The sequence below is a fragment of the Dermacentor albipictus genome, chromosome 10 (assembly GCF_038994185.2).
Source record: "Dermacentor albipictus isolate Rhodes 1998 colony chromosome 10, USDA_Dalb.pri_finalv2, whole genome shotgun sequence".
Taxonomy (NCBI): Eukaryota; Metazoa; Arthropoda; class Arachnida; order Ixodida; family Ixodidae; genus Dermacentor; species Dermacentor albipictus.
In genome coordinates, this window is record NC_091830.1 from 92,722,393 (window position 1) to 92,748,287 (window position 25,895).

General features: G+C 44.4%; 1 protein-coding gene across 1 annotated transcript in view; it reads right to left on the bottom strand.

Annotated features, from left to right (window-relative positions):
* Positions 1-892: 892 nt before the first annotated feature.
* The window catches only part of LOC135918139 (cathepsin D-like), a 32,094-nt gene continuing 7,091 nt past the window's right edge, over positions 893-25,895 (bottom strand). Inside the window, exons 4-8 of the mRNA XM_065451796.2 lie at positions 12,871-13,052; positions 6,450-6,703; positions 5,927-6,065; positions 2,993-3,088; positions 893-1,288 (exon numbers count right to left, since the gene is read on the bottom strand). Coding sequence (XP_065307868.1) covers positions 1,133-1,288; positions 2,993-3,088; positions 5,927-6,065; positions 6,450-6,703; positions 12,871-13,052 — 827 coding nt within the window. The 3' untranslated portion in view covers positions 893-1,132. The remainder of the gene's footprint in view (positions 1,289-2,992; positions 3,089-5,926; positions 6,066-6,449; positions 6,704-12,870; positions 13,053-25,895) is intronic.

Here is a 25,895-nt window from a genome sequence, read left to right on the forward strand (position 1 = left end):
CCGGTCGAGACAGCATGTACGCATTGCTGGGATAAGGTATGTAATAGATGCCGTCCCTGCCAGTTGAATATTAGAATTTTTTTAGGACCGGGTGGTCACTGATTATACAGTTGTTTTCCGGAAAGTATGTATGTGTGACCTACAGATTGTTATATAATGGCTAGCTGAAAGATCTCTATTCTTCTGCTATTTGTTTCCCCAACAGGTAAGCGTTTCGCACTTTTCGTTGATTTATTTTTCTGATACGTATTCCATCAGGCAATCTTTACTGCTTTAGCTTCGGTGGCGGTCCGTGTTTTGTTCTGGCTGCGTTCCATCACCCCTTTTAGATCGAAGGCAAATTTATTGGCGCCAGATTAACGATCTGCAAGCGTAATCATTTGAGATTTTCGAATGCAGTATATAGAAAATAATACTTCGCGCGTAACGCTTTAAGTGCCTGCTAAGAGAACCTTTGAGGCCCGCGATAACCGTTGTGCCTCGACGCCGGCGTCTGTCATCATAGACTGAACACTTTGTCGGAAGCGCTTGCATGAGTAGGAGCGAAACTGACACAAGCTGTATCCTGTAATCCGATGTGTTCGGATACTGAGCATCTGAAACAAAAGTTACATTAAACTATTTGATCGTGCGTATTCCACTGGAACACGCAAGATAACATAAATTTTTAGGATTGGTGAAATATGTGTGAAGTTGGCTCACTAGCCTTCAAATACTTCGCCTTTTAGTACGCTCGGCTTATAAGCTACGTTGACGGCGGATAAGCCCACACGCTAACGAAAACTCACATGTAACGGCCGTTGCGATTTTGTAGTGCCTAGCCATCAGGACAAACACAACATGGTCATTAAATGTGCGTGGAAGGTTTCCTTGGTTACGATGACTATGGGTCTGCCACTGGTATGTTTTTATTGACTTCTGATTCATGATGCTAGAAGAAAAAGTTAAGAACAAGTCACGCCAACGGCTGTAATCTGTTTTAAGAGAAATGTTCACACACAGACTAAGGCAAAATAAATGTTTTTATGCGCGGCCGCCAAATTCCTCAGCTTGCCTTCTTCTTAGATACAAACGGGTACTTGCGAAGTTCTGAAATCAGATTGTCATTTGAGGGCGATAGGCGTAGCGCCGCTTAGTTGCTTGGTTTCCGGACGTATCCGAGGGCAATTTGCTTTCGGTTCCATTCGCCTTTCTCGTAGAACATATATACATAGCGAAGGTAGTTCTGCCCCAAGAGCCAGATTCCTTCTTGTCCTACAGCGAAACCACTGTAGCACACAGTGCCCACCTGCGATAGCAATGCGAAGTTGTAAGAAGTTAGACACATCGATTAGTGCTCTTCTGTTGTGTTACATATACTGTGGCTGCTTCATGGAACTTTCTCTAGCTTTGCTCTTCAATATATACTATCGAAAATATGCAAAGCCGTCATACAGAAAACAATATGCGAAGACTTTTTGAAGGATTAGGGAGCCTTCTATTTTTTTTTCTTACGCTACTTTGTCAGTAAGAGTAGTGGGACTACCAAAGTAAGAGGCATAAACTCCTTGCCACTGTGTTTGTTCCTTCAGTCTTTGTCTTTTAACCAAATCAAACGTGTTGATCTGCACCAACTTCAGTTGATTTAATTGCTTTCAGTACCGTTTAAGTGTTTCAGAAAGGTGCGTATGACAACTATAATTGTTCAAGTCAAAGGGGAAAAAAAGCATCCTCTTGTTTAATATGGGTAGATACAAATAAATAGACAAACTACGCAGAAGTGTGCCACCCTTATCTACAGTACGTCGAGGTTGTCTACAGAAAAAACCATATAGAACGTTTATACAAAAGTTGTCGGCAACTTTCTTGTCATTGAACACTCGCAGCTCTCCTTTGAATTATCAGTACGATGAACGAGAAGAAATGAAACCGAGGGCTCAATTTTTGAATTACTCATATCACAAGAAGACAACAAGTAAAAATTAAATTAGGGGATTTAACATATCGAAACAACTTTCTGATTATGAGGCACGCCGTAATGGAGGACTCCGGACCACCTGGTGTTCTCTTTAACGTGCACCTTAATCTAAGTACGCGGGTGTTTTCGCATTTCGTCTCCGCTGAAATGCGGCCGCCGTGGCCCGGATTCGATTCCGCGACGTCGTGCTCCGCTGCCTAACACCATAGCCACTGAGTAAAGAGCCAACAAGTAAAGCCAACAAGTAAAGACGCCCGAGACAGCATGCGATAAATTACATGTGCCTAGTCATTGAATTAAAGAAATGATGAAGAAATGGAAATGAAAATGGATGAAAAAAACAGCTGGTCGCAGATGGGGCACGAACCCACGACTTCGCATTATGCGCGTTCGATGCTCTTACCAATTGAGAAACCGCGGCGCCGTTTTCCCAAGACGATGCACTGGGAAAACAATGCGATGTCATTCACTGCATTACTGGTTAGATAAAAGGAACTTGCACGACGGTGCATTTGGCCATGTAGCGATTCATTGCAGATGCTGAGAACTCGTGGTGTAGTTCACCCCCTTACCGAGATGCGTCGCACGTTACAAGCCAGGTACGCAGTCACAAAATGAAGTGGACGCCATAGATATTTAGTGAAAGGCAACGGCGCATCGTGCGGTGTCGACTCCCTTCTTTAGCAAGAACACGTCTTTATATCCGTGCACGACGCTTGTGGAGCTTGTATTTCTAGAGAGACAGTTTGTGTCCACATAATATTTGTGCACTTTTCCTTAAAATAATGTATTTTTTATCATGCGTTTAGATTGCCAAATCGTGCTTAAAGATCTCTAAATTGGGACTTGCACAGAGCGTACTAAACGCGCGCGTTTCTTTCTTTATGGGTGGAAAATAAGTTGAAACAGCGTGACTGCCAAAGGGATGGGGGCGCATATTCAGCAGTTCTAATTTGTGGGGATTTCAAGAAATAAACAGACAACAAAAGTTATACTTACAACAGTTTCTAAACCAATGAATTAACAAGGTATTACCTTAACGACGTAGTCCTCGGGACCCAGTTGAAACCAAGCACCGGCATCAAGTCCAATAATAGGCAGCTCTGGAACTCTTTCGCAGTCTACTGTGTACTGTAATGGAAAAGAAGAAAAATGAAAAGAAAGTCGAACAGCGTTTGTCGCAGCGCTACAAACAGCAAGCTAACATCGTTTGTTGTTCATCTTAAGCCATCCCGCGGTTCGTGCAGGTGGTTAGATCCCATTGTAGGTAAACTCCCTAGAATTTCTGCTTGCTTCTATGTGCCGACATCTACCTCCTCTCCCAACCCCCTTTCACTCGCAGCCGGCGTCGGGCGCCATGTTCTTCCTGAGCTCCTGAAGCGGAGTCTCCGCCGCTTTTAGGGACTCGCTGCAGCCGCGGCCCGAATCGCGCACCCGCGTTATGGGAACTTGAAAGGAAGCTGCAGCTCGGGCCCAACTCCGACGCGACCTATTGAAATACATGTAAAGCGCAAAGACGTTTTTCTGAGATAAACCCTGGACCGATTTATGATGTTTGCGGTATTTCAGAGAGAAGTTTAAATTGTAGTGACTGTTGGAAGCGGAATTTCAATTTGGGGGCCTGACTTTGTGAAAAAAATATTTTCGAAAATTCGGAAGCTAGAAAAAAAATAGAAACACGAAGTTTATAAATAATAGCTCTGCGACAAGGACAGATATTGTGGTTCTCTAAACAGTATCTATCAGATCATTCAAAGCGGACAAATCCGAAATGTCAGCTTATATCTTACGTGAAGTTCTTACGTTGTGTATAAGAGCTGCAAGAACTGTATCTTTATATTAATGAATTTCTTATCGTCATGTGTGAGATATCAATCTTGTCCCCGTTAGATGTGCAATTAGGCTGAATTCAAAGAATTGTGATATCTTTTTCCATGCTGAAAAACAGAGTTATAAACTTGACTGTTTCGTTCACTGAAAATTTCGGATTTGCAACTTTTATAAAAAAAATTTATAACATCAAAAACAAATTCGAAACAAGCGGTCACTACGTTTTAACTTTTTCTTTTAAATGCAGCAAACCTCGTCAAATTGGGTGCAGTGGTTACCGATGAAAACGAATTCTTCTTTTACATGCATTTAGATAGAAGCACCCGAGCCAAAGCTTTCTGTTACGAAGCTATTTTCTGAACTACGCTTCGCGTCAATAAAACGTGCTAAAAGGCAGCTGCGGGAGATATACGCAGTCAGGGGCGCTGTAACGTAAAGCTATTCCAAACTTTTCTATTCCAATTCTGCAATCATCCCTCCGCAATGGGCCATCAACTTTTTTAACCTTCGCCTGTCTTTCACGCGAGGTCACAAAAACCGCGGTAACACCGCGGTTTCTTTTTCATCTGATATGATGGGAACACACTGATTATGCATTACCGCAGAGAAGAAAATAAAAATATTTATTTCTGTTTCTACGCCTTTTCGCCATTAGACCTCGGCTATTGGTCGAAAATTTTCGGGCTGCACCGACTTCATCTGCCCCTTACGCGACGTCACAAAACCGCGAGAACTCAACCCGTCAAAGTGACGCGTATGTGTACGGGGTGGGGGGAATGGGATGAAGAACATGGCTGCTGGAAATGAACGTCGCCCAATGAGATTCGTCGACGGCGCTTCAGGGCTTGTCGCTGCAGTAAGAAAGCAAAAATATGTAGGGGCTCTAATTTTAGGTTGAAATCCTCACCTCCTTCATGTGGGTTCATAGACGGGAAGCCGTGCTAGCGATTTACCTGATTTAGTCAATAAGAACCGCTCAATGCTTAAAATCGACAAGGATTTCGCCATCGTTAACGACTCAACGGGAAATGCACTTGTGTTTAGAGTTCTTTTTATACCTGTCTTTCAGACTGTTTTCCTGATAGCTGTGTTTCCTTTTTATTTTTTGCCGCGACAAAGAACTCGATCTTAAGTGTGTGACCAGCCCTATGTTTGTTGCCCCGTAAGGTGACGTAGCAATGGCTATTTAGCTAAGAGAACCTAGAAGCAGAAATTTAAGCCCTCGCTGCTAAAGGCTGAGGAGCGACAAAATGTACAGTGCGCAGTTTAGTTCCGCTTCCTAGCTTCCGTTACTCTTCCCGGCTTCTCAATGCAGCCATGACAGAGCTTGGTACTATGGTGCTCTACGGATTTGCATACCTTCGTCAAGCATGCGAATATGCTTTCGCGACAGATCTTTTCACAGTTTTATACTGCAGAAGAACAAGCTTGTGTCATTAACCAAATAGAATAAACATACCTTGCTGTAGCACGTAAGACAATTAAGTAAAGCACATTCGTGAAAACTAGCAGGTATCATGCGCTCAATCGGTGTGTCCGCGTGGATACGTAATCGTTACCTTATTTACATATTTGTTTTTAGTGTAGCGTTTCGTATGTGTATGTTACCTGATTGTTGTGTCGAGTTATTCAGGTTGAAATATCTGTATTACGAATTTATACATGGATGATATCTTTCTTTCTCGATCCGCTGGCAGCTCGCGTTATTTTAAGGTTGGACTATGCACTGTTATCTGATTATTGTGTTTTCTTTTTTGTATAGTTAGCTGTATCTCTTGGCCCCTCCCTTCTGTAATGCTTCATGTAAGCCTTGAGGGTACTTGAAATAAAATAAGAAGTAGGACTTTGGAAGGATCTGTGTTTTCTCTCCATTATAATAAATACAATTACGTATATTCTTCGGCGCTATCAAATACGATATTCTGCATGTTTCATTTGACTTTACTTCATGTTTCCAGCTGGTTGAAATTTGATGCAGTGATTACTTCCGATATTCTACGCTGCTTGTTCATAGTCAAGTCAAGCAAATGGCTTTAGGTATATTTATTGCGCTGGCAGTGACACGATACCTAATACCATTTCCTTATTGACTGCCACTTTTACGGTGAAACTAATAAATACACTGCATGAGATACGCACCTCGCCTTGACCGCTTCGTGTTGCTCCAAGGGCCTGGTGGATTTCATCAATGTACCTCTCTGGCCCATAGATGAATGGCAGTGCGGAAGCAGGCTTGGCAGTGAATTCCTTCCATATAGTCTTCTCTCCAATATTTATGCTGAGTATGAGATGGAAGACAAGTAATTCAGAAAGTGATTCTTTAGAAGGTGATACCAGAAGAGATATCAATAATTAAAGCGCTGGACTTCACCTTTAATGATACTGATTAAGATCAGTGGCATCTATTGCACATCCTAGACGCCTAATACCTTTACCTCCCTTTATTTATACACAGTTTATTTGCTTAGGCTGGGATGCTGTTCATCTACTGCGATCTCATGCAGAACCTGAAGAGCAATAACTCAATATATTTCGCGCAGGCATTCTTTCACTCAAGCACGAAGGAAATTGCTAGTAATTGGTATAGCAATAGATGTCTCTGGTAGAGCAATTTTTGAAATGACATACCTTACATAGAGTAGGATACCATGCGAGTACTTACTGGTACATGGGAATAGACCAGTCTTCTCCAGGAAGACGCATCAAAGCCAGACCTCCTTGATAATGATCCGGGTCATAGTCCCCAAACTTAATCACTCCATCAGCGCCGTCAGGTGTCTTATAAAGGTAAAAGGCGAATAAAGGCATAAACAGCAGGCGTCGCTGGCTCATCGTATCGAAGACGGACCAGTGCTCAGGAAGTTCAGGCTCGGTGCCAAGCCCTACGACACCATCGAAGGGTAGACCGTTGTAAATCTGTAATATAAATTTAGAAGTGCAATGAAAAAATTTCCAGCCTTCCACCTATTGCGCGTCTGTGAACTCAAGTACTGCGATGCCGGATACTACCCCGACTCCCGCCAGTGCTCACGAGTGTGTTTATAAATAAAGCATTTAATACTACAGAAACTCCTGAATTTTTATCACACAAAGCCAACAAGGCGCCCTAGATGACGACGGACAGTACCCACATGAGCACGCGGCTGATGACAGGTGCGGTACATGAAGAACGCAACGTAGGAAATCACAGCAAAACGCCCATATACCGAAGCAAACTCTGTCGCGAGCTCTTGACTGCTTCTTCTGTTATCGTCGTTTGTTATTTGACGAGAACTACGGAAAACAGACAACGACCGCATGTGCGAAACATCTAAGATTAACCCACGGACATAGAGATATCAACTTAAAAAAAGGCAGATGTCGTTGTAAATTGTTTATTGAAGGATCTGTTACTTTCACTACGCACTGAATCCTTGTACATATTTCCGAATATATTGATGTATGTCTTTTGTACTACTTCATTACGCAAAGCCTCTATGACTGCTGATATCTCTACTAAATAATATCACTTTCCGTAATCTATGAAAGTAACATAGAAAAGTTTATCTTACTGCGCAGACTCCTCGATTACCTTACTAGTGGCGTGGATGTGATCCATTGTAGATCGTAATCTTGGTGGATTGAATTCAAGTGTTGCCCTTATGCTATCGGCGATTACATTGGTGAATATGTTACGCACTCCTGAAAACAAGATAGTGGGCGTGTAATTCTACAATTGTCTGACCTCTCCCTTCTTATGGTTTAGTTTCATGTTGGCATTCTTCCAGCTCGCTAGTACACTTGAAGTCGATAGGGATTACGTATAAAGGCCGCAAGCTTTTCAAGCGATAGATCTCATCCACCTTCGATTAAATAGGCTGTTATTAAATCTTCTGCTGTCACTTTTAACGCGATAGCGTTAAGGAGCTCGTGTCGCAGAAAAGCCGGTGTCGTCGGCGTCGGTGTCGGCGTCGGCGTTTGCGGCGTTGACCGTGAGCGATAAATCACGGCAGGCGCTTCATAAATAAAAAGCAACTTCCAAGATTGGCCCGGTGGGAATCGAACCAGGGTCTCCGGAGTGTGAGACGGAGACGCTACCATTCAGCCACGAGTTCGATGCTTCCAAGCGGTGCAAACGCGCCTCTAGTGAATGCGGTGTTGCCTTCGAAACGAGCCGTGGAAAGTTATAATGCGGTGTATATCGGGAATTATGAACATGTAACGTACAGAAGTCGCAATTACACGAGTTGCGAAGTGAATTTCCGCTGCATTTCTTCTGCGCTTTCCGCACACGCAGAGCCATCTTGCGGCAAACACAGAAGACTCCCTCCTCTCAATGTACGGCGCTGCCCCGACAGGAGGCGCGCCGCGCCCGCATTGGGACCACTGCCAGGCGCGTCGCGGGACTCCCTCTCCCCTGACGACGCTTCGCCGTGCTCCCGGTTTAGATTACTATCTATCTCTCTGCCCGTGCCGATCACGACGTTTGGCTGGCGTAGATCGTTTCCCCTCCGAGACACCGAGTTCTTTGGTTCGTTCCGTTCGCTCAGACGCATGTTTCGTTGACGCGCCGAACGCTGCGTTGCTCGACGCTCACCGCGTGATAGGTGGGCGCTAAGTCCGATGCGGGGCGCATCGTAAGTGATCGCTGTGCCGTAGCGCATTGTCTTATACCCCTTGGCGGGTCGACGGGAACGCTGTCGCGTCCCACTCTTGAATGCGAAGCTTAAGCGTCCTCCAATTTTTCCTCTAATGATGTCTTGCAAGCATCTTATAACTTCATCGCTAGTTACAGAAATACTCTCAGTATCCTGTTCATCACTCCTTTGAGTGAAGGTAGCACGGCTACTCTACAGGTGTACAGGGACAGGTCAGTATAGAATTATCCTGTTGCTTTTATTATATCATTGAAATTGCTGATGACATTCTCCTGCTTATCGTTCAGCACTTACATCTTGCTTTGTCCTATGCCATGTTTTCATTTTCACTGATTTCCCACTGTTGACAATTTTGACCGCTTCCTCAAATTTTCCCACGTTATAAGTTTGAATATTCCATACTTTTTTCTCGTTGACCAGCTCTGACAGTTTATCGAACTCTAACGAATCCCATGAGGCGTTCAATCTTATGCTTTGTCGTTGCATCATTACGTCCTTCGTTACTTGGGAGGGTATACCCGCGGGTCGCCTTGGTGCCTTTCCTTCCTCCTCAATTGCTCCTTATGAAATCAGTCACTATACGGTTTCATTCATGACCTCTATATTGTCTTCATCATCCTGTTCTAAAGCTGAACATTTCTTTCGAGCACCAGCCTGAAGTCGTCTGCTTTTGCCCTTACTGCGTTTAGGCAGGCCTTATCAACTAATTTTGCTGTTTATCTCTTCATACTGAGAGACATCCAAGTCCTCACTAACCTATGGTAACTGCTTGTTTCCCCATTATGGCTTCTCCAGGTCCAATTGCTTTTATACGCTTCCTGAAGAATGTATTCATTATTCACAGCCTATTCTTTTCTCTGAATTCTACCAACCTCTAGCACTAGTGTACCTAAAATAAATGACGTATTTGCCAGTGCTTGTTCCCCAGCTTGGTTTTTCAACACTTTTGCACTGAAGTCACCCCATGACTACATTATACTAATCTTATGCGTTTTTTCAATGCTCATCCAACGTCTTCATAATACTTCCATTTCTTAATAGTCATGAATAGAGGTTACAGCGTAGGCTCCTTGCACTATCCGTACTCTGTCCCTGCTACTCAGCTTTATAACGATGGCTGCTACCCTCTATTTATAGCTGCACAAGCCTCACCAGATGGCTTCACTAAGGCCGATAATATTCCAAGCACTGCCTGATAATTCCTCAGAGCCCTGCTAAGTCAGCCTCACTTAAGAGGGTTTTTGTGTTAAACGTTGTCATGGTTTCAAGTGGCGGTCTGTCTAGATACAGAGATTCTTAGCACCCTCTACCGCGCCACAGGTCTGACCATCTCCTTGGTCAGGTGCTCAGCAGCTGCTACGCACTTCTGGCCGTGCGTTAATTGGTGGAGTCATGAGGGAGGCGGTGGCCGAATACTGCACCAGGGAGGCCAATTCTTGTTTGGGTGAGGGAGTTCCTCTGCTGAACATTAATTGAAGCTAATTCGGTTGCGACTGGACTAAGTATAGCCCTACTGGCTCTCGATAAGTTTCTTGACGGTGTCAGGTGCTTCTCCAAGCTTGAAAATATGGGAGACTGGAGGAGAATTCAAACTTATGACCTTCAGATTAGAGGAACGGTATTCTACGTCTGTTCCCCGCGACCACTTAAACCGTGCGTGATCCAAAATTTTCCTAAAAGGAGGGTTCCGCTTCTAGGACCTAGTGATAATGCTTAAAAAAGCAGCACACCTGCATGCGATACCATACTAGGTCAAAGAAAAGACTGCTGCGATTCTCGCCCGCTCACTCGAAGGTCGTTAAGTGAGGCATACAAATTGCAGCCCCTAATAATGCCTTAGTGCCTTCTTGCCTGCATCACATACAACGCAGCTTTGATTGAAGCGCGATTTGCAGAGCCTTTCCGTGGCAACCTGGCGGAAGTGCTAAAGAGAGAAAGAAGTGTAGAGGCACATCTAGACAGACGAAGTGAAGCCCGCTGGTTTGATTGCGTGTGCGCAGAACGTGTCCTTCAAGCTTAAAAGGACGGCGTGCCGTACCGGGTGGCGTGTGGTCTATTCCACTCCCCACAAATTAAAGAATTGCGCAGAAAAGTAAATTTGGATGCTCCAAAAGCCCCTATATGCATTAAGATATGCCGGAACGTGTACGTCGCCTGCTGTACAGGAGTCATCACCGACATCCCTTTTTATCGTGTGGCCAGTTTTACATTGCACAACATCGGTTGTTGCACCGACAGGTTGCGGTACCAGAAAAATTCTGTAATATCGTGGACTAGTAGCAACCGCTGTAATCATTGGAAAGAGTGTGGATACCTTTCTGGTTTGAGTACGCATTGCAACACTGCAAAAGTACACATTGAAACGGAGAAAGTAAATGTGTGAAGTCTGCAGGATCGCAGCAAAAGGCGCAGATTGTGTAAGCACCAACTCAATTAGTTTGTCAGATAAAGAGATAGAACTCAGAGATGGCTGATTACTTGCGAAGGTGAGCCCAGACAAACCGTAGGAGGTATTTTGCAATGTGTCGTAACACCTTCCTCCTGCTAGGGCATAACTTCTTAGGACACGTGGTGGGCGAATTGGTCAGAATCCATGATAGAGTGTATAAGCGCGACTAAACGAGGACGTAGCAAGAAAGAGATACACTGAGACAGCGCTTCTTTGTCACATGAAGTCCCCATAGGCAATTTCGTAAGGTTTTTAGACTTCGGATTGTACTTTTCCCCACAAAAGACCTCCTGGAGTTATCAGCCGAGAGGCAATAAGCCAGTCTTGTCATTTCATTCTGCTCATTCAAAACTCGTAAAACGCGCTGTAGTAACATCGTGCTGCTATAATTATCTGACAGTGTCATGTGACCACAAAGTGGAAGCCAGTTTTAGAAATCAGGCCAAGCTCCTGGTAGATTCCGGTTACCCGATGGGTATGCTCACCGCTGTCACGGAAGGCTTCAGCAGGAAATGTAAAACGCATCGAATGGAAAGAGTGCCACTACTAGAGCGAAGAAAGTTGCTGTGGTACCATACATCCATGCATTTCACATATTCTCAGAAGAATAGCGGCGAAACCTGAGGTTGACGTGGTTTTCTTTGCCCCTGAACGTCTACGGAAGCTATGCAAACAGGTTAATACAGAAATTAGCAAAGGGCACGCATGTTCTACTCAAAATTGAGGTGAAACAGCGCGAAAAAGGCGAGGACACAAAGAAACAAATACAATGCGTCCTCGTCTTTTTCGCACTGTTTCACCGCAATTCTAAGTATGAACCAACTAGCCCTCATCAAGATCTTACAAATGCAAAGTTCTACTCAGCGCCGAAAACAATTTGTAACCTGCACTCATAACGTTGTCTATGCCATTCCACTTTCTTGCGGAAACACGTATGTTGGCCGAACCGGCATATGCATGAATAAGAGATTAAACGAGCATCGATATAACGTCACTAGGGTAATCTCAGGGCATTTCGGTATTCATTGCTAAGATTGTTCCTGAAGCTCATGTTTGAAAGTACTTCCATTCTGTATAGGGCTCAATGCAGGATGACAAGGGAGATAGAGAAAGCATACGAAATTGCAAATTTACAGGAAAGGGGCGTAAACAAGCCTTCGGTGTCGCTATCTGAAAATGAGATACGGTTCCTTGGTTTATCTTTGTAATAATTGCAATATACATTTTCGCCATGCCTTGCACACGGGTACGGTTTATCGATACGCACCACTGAATGTTGCTTTTTTTTCGTGTCACGTTTGTTTTCTCTCGTACGGTATATATATATCGATGCGTGCGAAAATAAAATCTAAAGTTGAAAGTGAAGCGCTGTCTGTGCATCACTGTGCGTCCTCGTTCAGTCACGCTTATGGACTATATCATGGACAACTCATTGGCGCGAACGACACTATAAACAGTGGCGGATGTGATCGCTGTAAAGTTATTGCTTCTCGTTTTTCCCTTTGCACTGTTTGAGACTACTACAATAATTCAGCTACTCTGAGCAACAATCTTACTTCTACTTCACACTAGCCACTTAGTTTCTGCAGTTGCTATATAGGCAGCTTTACACACCTTCACTTGGAGAAACGGGTACCTTAAGATAAGTCATGAGCTCAGGATAAAATTTTGCTAGGTCAGTGCTAAAGTAAGATGACCCTCCGTGGAATGGAATGATGTAATGTTTGCCCCAAATACTTGGTAGCAAACACATTTAAGAACTCCAGATGCTAAAAAATAAATCTGGAGTTCCCCACTATGGGGTGCCTGATAGTCATATCATCTGTTTGGCACGTAAACCTACGCAAAAAAATGAAGTAAATCATTATTCCTACACATTGCCTCAAATATTTTTCAAACGTTTTCTGGCCGTGAGAGATGTCCAATATCTATTTCTGCCAAGACTGCCGAAGTGGCTGACACAGAAAGAAATAGTTCATTCCAAAAGAATAGCAAACCTCAGGATCGATGACGGTTGCTTCAACAAAGAGCTGGTCCGTGAGCTTGACACCACCTATGTCGATGGTCTCACGTGCGGCAGTTCCTTTGATGCCGTTCCCAGCAAAAGACGGGACCTCGACCCATATACCGTAGTGAGAGTACGAAGAGGACTTGCGGTTGTCGTACAGCTTGCGATCTCCTAAATTTGGGGATAAGGTAAGCTCAGTTGAAACTTTACATGAAGGGGTGTTTATAAAAAAAATGTTATGAACACATTTTAATAATGCTGCATCACAACATATTCTAATGTGACCGTCAAAATGCAGTAGCAAAACTGTTAATGCCGAAACAAACTTTTATTAGGGAAACTTGTGCTCACAAAAGCAGGTTACACTCAAAGCACAATGACAGCGGCGGACATATTCGGCGACCGTCAGGATCAGATCAACGGGTGAAACCCGACGGCTTTTATACATCACTCATCGAATGTTCGGGAGTAATCACTGCTGCCCGCATGTCTTCCAAAACGTCTACACAATTCGCGTCACACATACTTGCAATCGGATTACACAAGGTTCGGCAACGACAGAAAGCCGTAGAACCACTGATAACATTCGTGAAATTCATATGCATGTAGGCACGTACTGCGTTGAGCGATAAAATTTGTTCAACGGTGAAGCGTGGTCACCCGATGAAGAAGTACACGTGTCAATACCCCTTCTTAAGGAACATCGTACCGGTGCTACAAAGAAACACAAATGTGAAAACAAAACCACCCATAACAAAAAGGACCGATAATGACAAAATAACAAAGAAATTAAGTCCCTACGTTCTTCAGCGGGCGTATAAAGGCTTAAAAACATTACGTGCATGACTTCAGGTCATGCGCAGCACCGCTGCGATTGCGAAATGCCGTCTCGCACGACCTCATAGTCCAGTGTGCCAATGCGTCGGATGATCTTGTAGGGTCTGAAATAGAGGCGTACCAGTTTCTCACTGAGTCCTCCGCAGTGTTTAGGTGTCCAGACCCAAACACGGTCGCTGGGCAGATCCTCGATGCCATGGCGTCGAAGACTGTAGTGTCGAATGTTGGTCCTGTGCTGGTTTTTGATGGCCAAGCGGGCGACCTGTCAGGCTCTTTGGCGCGCTTTTGATAGGCGGTGACATCGAGATTCTCTTTGTCGGTGACGTGCGGCAGCATAACTTACGGAGTCGTCGTCGGGTTCCGGCCCTAAACAAGCTTTAATGGAGTGACCTGCGTTTATTTCACTGCCGTGTTGTAAGTGAAGGCTATGTAGGCCAGCGTGGCAACCCGCCTATTGGCTTTGACGACGGCCAACATCAACGCCTTAGTACGTCCACCAGATGTCACATGGTAGTGACCGTCATTCACAGTTTTGCTACTGTGTTTTCGACGGTCATTACCACGTGGCATCGGTGGAGGCGCTGGTGCGTTGATGTACCACAAGCCCCACCAAAGCCGTGATGCAAGCGCGAACCACGAAGACAACACCAACGTGGCCAAGGACCAGCGAGCTAGCCGCAGAATGGAAGGAGTGCCCGCGAAACAAGGACTTTTGCCTGAGACGACCACCAACGTCGTGCCCAACTCAACAACTCCAATGGCAGTCACCGGCCTTCCGTGTAACTTTGTTGGAGGATCCGAAAATCTTGCTGGACACTTTCAAAAGCAACTCAGCTTTCAACAAGTGGAGCCCTGCGGCTAAGCTACGCGATGTGTACATTTCCTTGGAAGATGCCACGATGACATTACTCGAGAACCCAGAGTCTAACGTGGGACCGGTTCCTCAGTAACTTCCTCAGGACCTTCAAGAGCGTTCTCCGAAAGCAAAGGGCCGAAGTTCTATTGGAAGTCCGACTGCAGGTACCGAACGAGAACGCTGCCATCTTTAAGGAAGATGTGAACCGTCTATTGCGCCACGCCGACCCGGAAATGTCCAAAGAAAAGAAAGCTAGCCTTCTCATGCGTGGGTTCAGGCAAGAACGTTCTGCCAGAATGTAATGAAAGGCACTGAAGACCGTCAAAGAGTTTCTTCGCGAGGCCACAAGTATCAAGGAAGCTTTTGAAATCTGGAAACAAGAATTCAAGGGCCGCGTGATCTCAACAAAATTGTAGTGTAGCGCCGACGGCATGCTTGAGGCCATGAGAGCTGTCGTGAGGAAAAAGCTTCACAAGTTGTTCCCTTCACAGCCTCAAGTGCATTCGACTGCCAAAACCTTCCGCGAGGAGACTGAGCAGTCAATACGGGTCCCCCAATCACCGCAGCGTCACCCGGAATTGCTGACGTACGCCGCCGTAGCCCGCCGTCTCGTTCGCCCTTCACGGCCGCAGCAGGTCCGGGTAAGGCCTCAGTTTCGTCTTGAACCGCCACCGCCGCCAGCACTCCAACCCGTTGTCCCCCTCGGCATTCAAACGAAGACTGGCGTTTGGCACTCCCCCGACCATCATTCGCTTTCTTATCACTGCAGAAAAGTGGGCGATGTCTACAACCGATGCCCATACCGCTAGATGGGTCTACGAGGGTTCCCCATCAACGCGCCACGACTAAAGATTGGCGAGTGGCCACGTGACATCGCCGACTACCTCGCCACCACTAAGTGGAGACTTCGACGACCATCCATTCGCCGTCACCTGGCCGCCACCTGTCGCCACAACGCTGAGCATGCATGTATCAGCCTAGGGCCCGTCTGCACGCCAATATCCGGAAAACTAAAACCAGCAAACGGCGGAGGTACGGTTGGCTTTGTCGGGATGGCAGCGCCTTCGTCGGCGACGGAGGATGTAAAGCCGAGCAAGAAGCAAACAATGCAGCGACAAAGGAAGACCTAACGAGGCGACTTTCCAGCCACAGGTCAACGCGACACAGCTATGACCCGACGCCAAGACCAAACTGACACGCAAGATAAAGAACCACGCGACAATATGCATATGTATTTACGATGCATATTTTGAAGTTCATTTGCGTCTACGGTTTCATGGGGAGGAGCACGGAGAAATGCTGCGTGGGCAGCTTGTCGAGCCCATTTGCCTCTACATCATTGCCTGGCATGTCGACACGTTATCGTCATGTGGTAAAATGTCTAAGCGTACGAAATACTAATACATAAAGAAGTCGTCGCTAATAAATTGAAGTCAATTGTAACGCAATTAAAATATAAACAGATTTCAATGTTTCCTATGCGCTTTAAGTATGCGCGTTTAGGAAAGCTCTAAAGAAAAAATATTCCTATTGAATGCACGTGCTGGAATCAACCTGAACCAAAGCTTACGTAAACAAGAGTACGAAATGTTATAAAACGAAACAGTGCACACAATTGCCTTTATATCAAGCTAGACGAAACTAGCAATCGGCAAGAATCAGATGTATACGCTAAGAGATAAAGCCGGCAATAATATTACTAATATAGATGAGATAGTTCAAGTGGCTGAGGAGTTCTATAGAGATTTATACAGTACCAGTGGCACGCACGAAGATAATGTGAGAGAAAATAGTCTAGAGGAACTTCAAATCCCAGAAGTAACGCCAGAAGAAGTAAAGAACGCCTTGAGAGGTAGGCAAAGGGGGAAGGCAGGTGGGGAGGATCAGGTAACAGCAAATTTGTTGAATGATGGTGGGCACATTGCTCTGGAAAAACTGGCCACCCTGTATGCACAGTGCCTCATGACCTCGAACGTACCGGAATCTTGGAAGAACGCTAACATAATCCTAATCCATAGAACAGGGGACGCCAAAGACTTGAAAAATTATAGACCGATCAGCTTGCTGTCCGTTGCCTACAAAGTAGTTACTAAGGTAATCGCAAACAGAGGGATCGACATTTGGGCGAGTTGTTACTGGTTGAACATCTTCAAGGGGCAGCGCGAAAAGACGATGACAGAAGGCAGGAACACACAGGACAGCACTGAACTCAGAACTTACTTTATTCGAAGGATACATACACTTCTGTACACAAACCATAGCCACCTGCTCTCCCATCCATGGCGTCATTATCAGTGCGCAGGCAAAAAAACAAAAAAAACACGCAAACCCATTTAATCTAATGCTACGCTATGAGCCGGCTTAAACATTCAAATTCACTATCATTGAAATTTAATGATGGTATGCTTAGACAACGCGACCCTTTTTTCCTGATATGGAATGCCTCAATAATCTCTCTCGTAGTCTGATTTTTATGCGCAGAAAGTATCGTGGTGTTATTATATATTGGAATGCACCCATGCTCAGACCAATGCCGCGCGACATGCGAGTAGGCATTACCCGTTATGAGCGTGTTTGCGTGATCTTGAAGGTTGGCGTGTTTTTTTTTTTTTGCCTGCTCACTGATAATGACGCCATGGATGGGAGAGCACGTGGCTATGGGTTGTGTACATAAGTGTGTGTATGCCTTCGAACAAAGTTGGTTGTGAGTTTAGCGCTGTCCTGTGTGTTCCTGCCTTCTGTCATCGTCTTTTCGCGCTGCCCCTTCAAGATGTTCAATCGCAAACAGAATCAGGAACACCTTAGACTTCCGTCAACCAAAGGACACGGCAGGATTCCGTAAAGGCTACTCAACAATAGACCATATTCACACTATCAATCAGGTGATAGAGAAATGTGCGGAAAATAACCAACCCTTACATATAGGTTTCATTGATTACGAAAAAGCGTTTGATTCAGTCGAAACCTCAGCAGTCATGGAGGCATTACGGAATCGGGGAGTGGACGAGCCATATGTAAAAATTCTGAAAGATATCTATAGCGGCTCCACAGCCACCATAGTCCTCCATAAAGAAAGCAACAAAATTTCAATAAAGAAAGGCGTCAGGCAGGGAGATACGATCTCTCTAATCCTATTCACAGCGTGTTTACAGGAGGTATTCAGAGACCTGGATCGGGAAGAATTGGTGATAAACGTTAATGGAGAATACCTTAGCAACTTCCGATTCGCTGATGATATTACCTTGCTTAGTAACTCATGATTACAAAAACGGCGCCGAATAAAACAACACACGAAGAAGGGAAACACGAGACAGCACGTAGGCGCTTCTGTTTCCCTTCTTCGTGTGTTGTTTTATTCGGCGCCGTTTTTGTAATCATGCTTAACCAACTAGCCCACCAACACATGCTCAGTTAGTAACTCAGGAGACCAATTCCAATGCATGCTCACTGACCTGGAGAGGCAAAGCAGAAGAGTGGGTCTAAAAATTATTCTGCAGAAAACTAAAGTAATGTTTAACAGTCTCGCAAGAGAACAGGAATTTACAATAGGTAACGAGGCACTGGAAGTGGTAGCGGAATACATCGGCTTAGGGCAGGTAGCGACGGTGGATCCGGATCATGAGACGGAAATAATCAGAAGAATAAGAATGGGCTGGGGTGTGTGTGGCAGGCATTCTCAGATCATGAACAGCAGGTTGCCATTATCCCTCAGGAGAAAAGTGTATAATAGCTGTGTCTTACCAGTACTCATCTACGGGGCAGAAACCTGGAGGCTTACGAAAAAGCTGGAAAAAGGGGAGGGGTGTATGCATGCAATGAGACGTCGATGGAGCTATGCCATGAGGGTGAAGGCGATGTTTAGTGTCATGTAGAAACAGAAATTGTGAAGACATCTATATGGATGAGAGAAGTGGGACGCCAACTATACACGAATTAACGCTCTTATACCCTTTGTGTCAAATTGGCACATGCCCAGCGGTGCAAGAGTAGGGTAAGTAAGATGTTACAGATATAGCGACCTCTGACAGACATATGCAAAGAGCACGCATGGGGGTGGTCACACTTTTGGGAATTCGTGGAGGTATGTTTTGTCACTGCTCGAAGTCTACCCGACTTTGGCAATTCTCGTTGGGTGCATCTGCTGCGATTCGCCGAAGCATTTTCATGCCAAGTATGTCCGAGAGTTCTACAGACCTGCAATAAAGCGATGCCTTCCTTGCTTTTTACCCCTACTTTTCAGCTGCCGGCTCCTGGCTGGCGTCTTGCACGAGTGGTCGGCACACGAAGTAGTGCAAGCAAGCACCGTATATAGTGCAAACCGAGTCGGCTCGGCCCGCTGTGTGATGCACATATCCACGGACGTGAGCTCCAGCACAAACGACCTCTATCTTCGTTATTTCATCGTCATTTCGTCGCGATATCAGCGCCTTTCTGCCAGCGTATTATGTCATTGTCTCCGCCGTCGAAAACACGCCATCGTAGTCATGCGGTTATGCTCCTCCCGTCGTGGTCATATGATCTTCGCCATTCGTTCATTGTCATATTGTCGTCGTAATGCGGTCGTGGCAATTCCATCATTCTCAATTTGTCGTCAGCATCCCAGCTTCATGTGAATGTCCTCATGACGTGGTCATCATACCAGTGTTGCCATCTCACTGCCGTACCGGCGACATCGTCACCGCATCATCTCCACGTCGCCGTCGTCATTTCAGCATTGGGATCTCCTTGTCGTCACGCAGGTGTCATCAAGCCATCATAGCCATTGAGTCCTGGTCATGCAGAATACCTTTTCAATCTTTTGCTATGACCATGACAGGAGAAGATAACGCTGGGAAAGCGGTTTCGCTTTAGACCGTTAGTGACGTGTGACAATACACTGCACGCACCGCCGACCGAAGCAGACGGCGCACTCCTAGCATAATCATATGCCATCATCGCGATGCCTGTAGCAGGATGGCAAGAACTGGGTTTATTGAAAGAAACTTTTCGCTGAGCTGATTGGTTAATGAATTAAGGACGAAAGGTAAAGCGATAAGCATACGACTACGACGAACTGAGACACAAACGACATCTACGGGCGCCAAGTTCGAACTGTATTTTTCCCCAGAAACGATGCAATTTTATAGATGAAATATAGGGGCAAACAAGTCACACTAAAGATAAAAAATAATTGTGGTGGGCTCTAAAACCTGTTCTCGACCCAGTGATCATCAGAGTGGATAACAATGTTACTGTGGGGACCTGAATTGAACTGTCAAGACAGTAACAGGAATACGCGTGAATTTCATGCGCAGACCAAATACCAAACCAAATGGGGCAGCAGCAGGTTCTATTCTTCGCCGTAATTACCGGTTATCTTTTATGGATGACATTGCTTTGTCACTTATTGCTAGTCACGGCGTGCTAACGCGCTTATTGTCTGTTTTTTTATAAGGGACACCTCGATTACATCCCTGGCAGTGCTGCCTCTTGCTTTCATTTGAAAGTTAGTTTCGTGCAGGAGTGGCGCTTGATATGGTGTGTCAAGTGACCGCCCATGTTGCGTAACAAGTCTGATAATAACAGCCCTAAAGCTTTCTTAATGGGTAAAACACATTAACCAGAGGGCCCGCTTAGAGGGATTGTATCCGGGAAAGGTGATTTACTTGCCAAGACGAGGTTCGAAGTTTTCGGCAACGCATCCTCACCGCTCTGGTCGTATGCTATGTAGCTCGACAGATCTACTTGAAGATCTAGCAGAAGGCAAGCTAGCAAGCACAAATGGTTTTTCGATCTACCTGTACAAATTTGTTTTATTCCGTACCTGAGCTTGGCTTGTTTAACGCAGTTCGGGAAACTATAGAAGCTGCGATTGCAGTTTACTTCCAGAACAATGCTTTAATCAGTTCTGATCAGTTTTTAGAGATTTTACTAGTCTACACACAGCCCACCATCATGTGTTTTACCGGCTCCTCTTATTTATTTATTTAATTATTTTTTACACTTCTTCAATTCAATATAATGTTTGTTATTTACCAGAAAATATACTGGCTGTACTCCGGGGCTACAAGCTTCAAGAATACAGCTTGACAGCGCCCAGGAGGCCAGAGATACACGGCGACTTGTGACAGGTAAACTGATACCAGATGTTTAGAAGGATCACACACAAAAGTTATTTATGCAGATACTAGAATGTCATTATAAACTAATTAAGAATGTGCGCTCTTATTCTAAAAAGAAAAAAAATGCATTTTTGTTGCAATGCACAAGAAACATATATTGAAGAATCTTACGAAGCACAAATCTACCATAATACGTTACACTAATTTAACTAACAGAAAGATATGGTAACCCCACTAATACAAATATTAATCACAATAGCATAAAATAAAATCAGTTATATTGATAATACTTAACAAGAACAAAGCAATAATACATAAGGCATCATATACCAGAGTAACCTGTTTTCTTGAATACAAACAGTCCTTTACTAATCAAGACCCTATTCTATAGATGAATGATTAAATAAATTAGTAATTCAGAAATGTTTAACGTAATACATTTACTGTGAGTTTGTCTAAGTCGTTATGCTTATTTAGAACAAAGGGAATGTTGTGTTTCAAGCACTGGAGTTTATTGTCATCAAGGAAACGGGGTATAAGTCCCTCTTCCACGAAACGAGTATTGATAGCATGACTGTTGCGCTACAGGAATGAAGTAGTCTGAATTAAGTGCTTCAATGAAGAAGAGCAGATGTAAAATGAATGCAGGATGCGAAACTCATAAATATCTGGGATTTTAATTATTCTATGAGTGCGAAAGTATGTAAAGGACTGAAATGAATAACCAATGTCAGCAATGTGATGGAAAGCTCTCTTCTGCAAAGGCAGTATTCTACGTATATTACGCTGAGGTTTAGTACGCCAAACAAAACTACAGTAGTTTATGTGTGATCGAAATAGCGCATCACCTATTGACCTGCATCAGCACAACGCATTGCTTGGGAGGAGGGGGTGCATAGATCACCACATAAGATAAATAGCAATAGATTGTTGTGCAAGGTTTATAATAATGCCAGAATATAGCAACGAACTTATGCGAAATTATGTAGAATATACAAACATTGCCACAAACATACATTCTAAACAATAGAGACACTTCGGGAGAATACTTCTGTTCGTTTCGACATTATCGATTCCGATGTTTTCATATGGAAGAGAAAAAAAGTTCAATATTGGTTTTGCTAACGATATCGTCTCGGACGCGCTACCATTCTTGCAATTTCTTAGAAAGAGCGCACTACCAGGGGCGCTATAACGTAAAACTATTCCAAACTTTTCTATTCCAATTCTGCTATCAGTCCACCGCGATTGGTTGAAAATGTGTTTCAACCATCCCCACTTCACCTGTCTGTCACGCGACGTCACGAAAACCGCAACACCTCCCCATCTGATATTATGTGTACACACTGATTGTGCATGATCTGACAGAAAAAAGCAAAACAGTTATTTCTGATTTGACCCCTTTTCGCCATTAGCCCTCGGCTATTGGTAAAAAGTTTTCGCGCTGCACCCACTTCACCTCACAAAACCGCACAAACTCGCCGCGTCAAAGCGACGTGAATGCGATAAAGATGCATTAATATGCCGAACAAAACTGCGTTTTCTTCGGAATAGCCGAAGGCTGCCCCGTTCCAAAAGGAATAAAAGATGGCTGCCGCCGATCGCTGAGACGCTAGCTACCCGCACCTGCCGCAGAGCATGGGTGTATTTGCGCATAATAAAACTTCCTGCGTGGCCGTGTAACGTTTTCGAGCCCTTTCGGCACGTTTACCACCTCATTCTGCCAACTCTTCTTTGGTGAGGGTCAGTTTTAGCGTCATTCTTAAGCTTCCGTTGCATGCCGCCGCGATTTTCGATCAGCCACCACAAGCTAAGTAAGGGAAAGTCGACCAATCGCAGGCGCCGGCACCACCCTCTTCATCCGGTTATCGATTTTCAGTGCACTGGCTCTGCCTTAATGAATCCCTCTCCACTTGAGTGTTCTCCTCGCCTCTTGTCAGCCAATTAGATACGACAAGCGGCTCAGTGTAGGCAATGTTATTGGTTGTTCAAGCAAACAAAAGTGACCTCCTATGAACGAGCAGAGCGTTTGATTGGTCTGTTCAGACAACCTTGCGGGTGGCCGCCCGGTGCTTGCGTTGGTGCTTACGCAAATTTGACGTCAGGGAATTGGAATAGAAACATATTGGAATAGTTTTACGTTATAGGGCCCCAGAAGTGTGTGTTTTGAAAGGGTATTCTAATATTTTCGGGAATTATCTCGACGAAGCGAGACGTACGTCGGTTCAGAGCGGTAGTGGTGGGGAATATTGGCTTTATTATTATAATAGGTACTATGAAGAAATTTAAACCACAGTTGCTCCCTTTCTATTGTTTATGGCTCCCATCCCAAAGTACTTTTTTATTTCGGAAGCACTTGAAAATGAACTATACTTATTAGTTACAAATCTGGCTGCTTGATTTTGCACTTTTTCCATTCTTTAAATTAGGAACTGCTGATGAGTTCCAAATAACAGAACCATATTTTAAATCTATCTTACATACAAACAGTAAAGGGCTCCTTTTGCGGTTGATGAAGCCTGCTTAAAGTTCCTTCGTACAGAATATACATACCATCTTACTCGCCCTTGTCACTAAAACTTCTACGTGCTTATTCCACTTAAGGCTGTCAAAATCATTGAATTGTTAATGGTGTAGCTAGTTTCTAATTTATGGATACGGTTGGTGAATGCTATGCAGCAACATTTGCGGATGTCCAGGCTCATTTTCCATTGCGATGTTGAGCGCAAGTCTCTCTCCGAAGTTTCAGCATCTCTCCGTGATTTAATGGCAGAGGTGATATGTTCAAACACATGCTACAACGATGCTATTAATAGAAATTAAGAACAGCAGCGGTCTTAATAGGCTCTCTTGTGGCATACCAGATGTCACGGTTACCGCAGATGATTTATAGGCGTTTAGAACTACACTTTGTTGGCAACCATGTAATTTTTATCCAAATAATAACTTTAAGGTTTACTTTTGCAGAAAGCATCGCAAATTCTAATAGGCTATGTGGTACGGTGTCGAAAGCCTTACGGCAACCGTGAGATATTGCATCTACATGGGAATTACTGTCTAAAGAATGTAAAATTTAGTGTTCAAATTCGACTAGCCACGTAATGCATGAGCGTCCATATCTAAAACCAAGCTGAGGTAGTGCGAAAAAGTTGATTGATTCAAGGGATTTGACCATTTAACTGTAAATGATGTGCTCAAATAGCTTAGAGCAAATTGCTTTTAACAAGATGTGGCTGTAATTTTCGGCGTTTTTTCTTTGTCACCTCATTTATATACCGGCATGACGTTTGCAACTTTCCAGTCATGTGGATCAATTCCAGTATTAAGCGTGATTTCACACATAATGCTCAAATACTCTGCAATGATGCTATGATATTTTTGGAGAACAACTGGCGATAATCTAACTGGCGCGATAACTGGCACATCAGGACCAGCTGCTTTGATGCACCTATGTGTCGTAGCAAGCAGTCAACATCATTACCGTCAATCTGAATGTCTGTCATTGAAGGCTCGGCAAATGGGACGGCTGCCATCTCGTCAGGCGCACTTTCAGTAAAAACTGATTTTAAATATTCGTTGAAAACCTCACCTTTCATTGCATCAGTGCTTATAATTGTATCCTGGATAGTAAAAGTAGGAATGCTCATATTGCTTTTCTACTCTGCTTGAAGTATTTCCATAATGCTTTCGGAAAACACGGTATATGCATCGGCTCTTCGTAGCTCTGGTTTTGCGCGATATTTATTTTCATTCGCTGACAAACGTATTTATCCCAAAATCAACGATTGTAATGTAGTTAGGATTTATAAGTATGTGGTTGAATATCTTGGGCTAATAAATGTAACTGACACTAGCCTTGACGTTGCCGGGGCAAAATCAACAAACACCTTCTTGGCAGAATCTTGCAGACTAGATTTCATCTGGCAATCGCAACAGGATAACTCAGTTCAATTCCTTGACCTTAAGCCTCACAAAGGTCCACGTTTGCTGCATGTAAAACTCAGCGACAAAAAAAAAGCCTTCTACCGTTTGACAGCGCACATTTTGAACTGACCAAGAGGAGAGTATCTGAGATATGCCCCAATTCCGCAATATTGAAGTCATGCGAGCACAATCTCGTTACAAGTTTTAGGTATCAAATTATCTGCTTGAAGGAAACTCGATTTCCTCCCGATGATATTGCGGGTTAGCGCGATAGCCTCCTACAGAAGCTAAACAACGGGCAAAGAAGGGCAGGAGCCAAAGACAACATGAATACGCACGTATTACCGCACGTACATAAGCTGTCGCACAATGTAAAGAAGGTTGAAGTCAGATAAAATCTGGGCATTGTGCTTTCCGCTCCATGCAAAGTGGCCAAGATTTGCCCTTTGATGACGAATAAGCTGCCGGTTACATGCTTGAAGAAGCCCGCCACACCGAGTGTGTTAGCGATGCGGTTTACAATATTTTCCCACGCTGGGGAAGGGTGTATATTGCGTAAGCAAAACGATGCTTATGCGATCGTACGAGAGAACACCGGTTTGCAGTTAACAGCAACATGGGTGGGAATTTGGCAGACTACTGCAAGCGCTATGGTTGTGTGCCAGTCCTGGACCAAACGATCTTTCTAAGGAAAGCAAGAAACCAGACTAAAATCGAGGTAATCGAGCGTTCCTAACATAAAGAGAACGCAATAAGTTTGTTAGCACGCCATCACTAGCAGTAACGAACAATGACATGTAATTTATGAAAGGTAGCCTGTAATCACCGCAAAGATTAGAACGTGCAGCAGCTCCATTTGCTTTCCTACTCGGTTTACGCCTGTAATACACATGCGCCTGCCTTTGTAGTTCAGTTCAGGTCACTGCAGTTACGCTGTTATCGGCTCTCGTGATCACAGGCTAAAGAGTGGATGTTAGCTCCTACCATCCTTATTAGTTGGTTTTTACTGTGATTGTTTTGCACCTTGGTTTCATTTATGAAATCGCGTGGTTTCTGGCGAATAAGCAGTTGGAAGTTAGTACCCGTATATCTTGTTTTTGTCTCACTGCATCTTCGTCTGCTTAGCGCGGCGCCTGTTGTCCTTAAGTCAAGGGTGTATTGACAGGCACAGGGGCCCTAATGGACGCGTACGCGGAATGCAATGTCTCGACACAAGAGGCCTACCTCGTCAGAGAGCGTCATAATGTAGTTTGGCACGAACCCCCGGATAGTCGACGAGTAGCGGCAGGCTTGAAT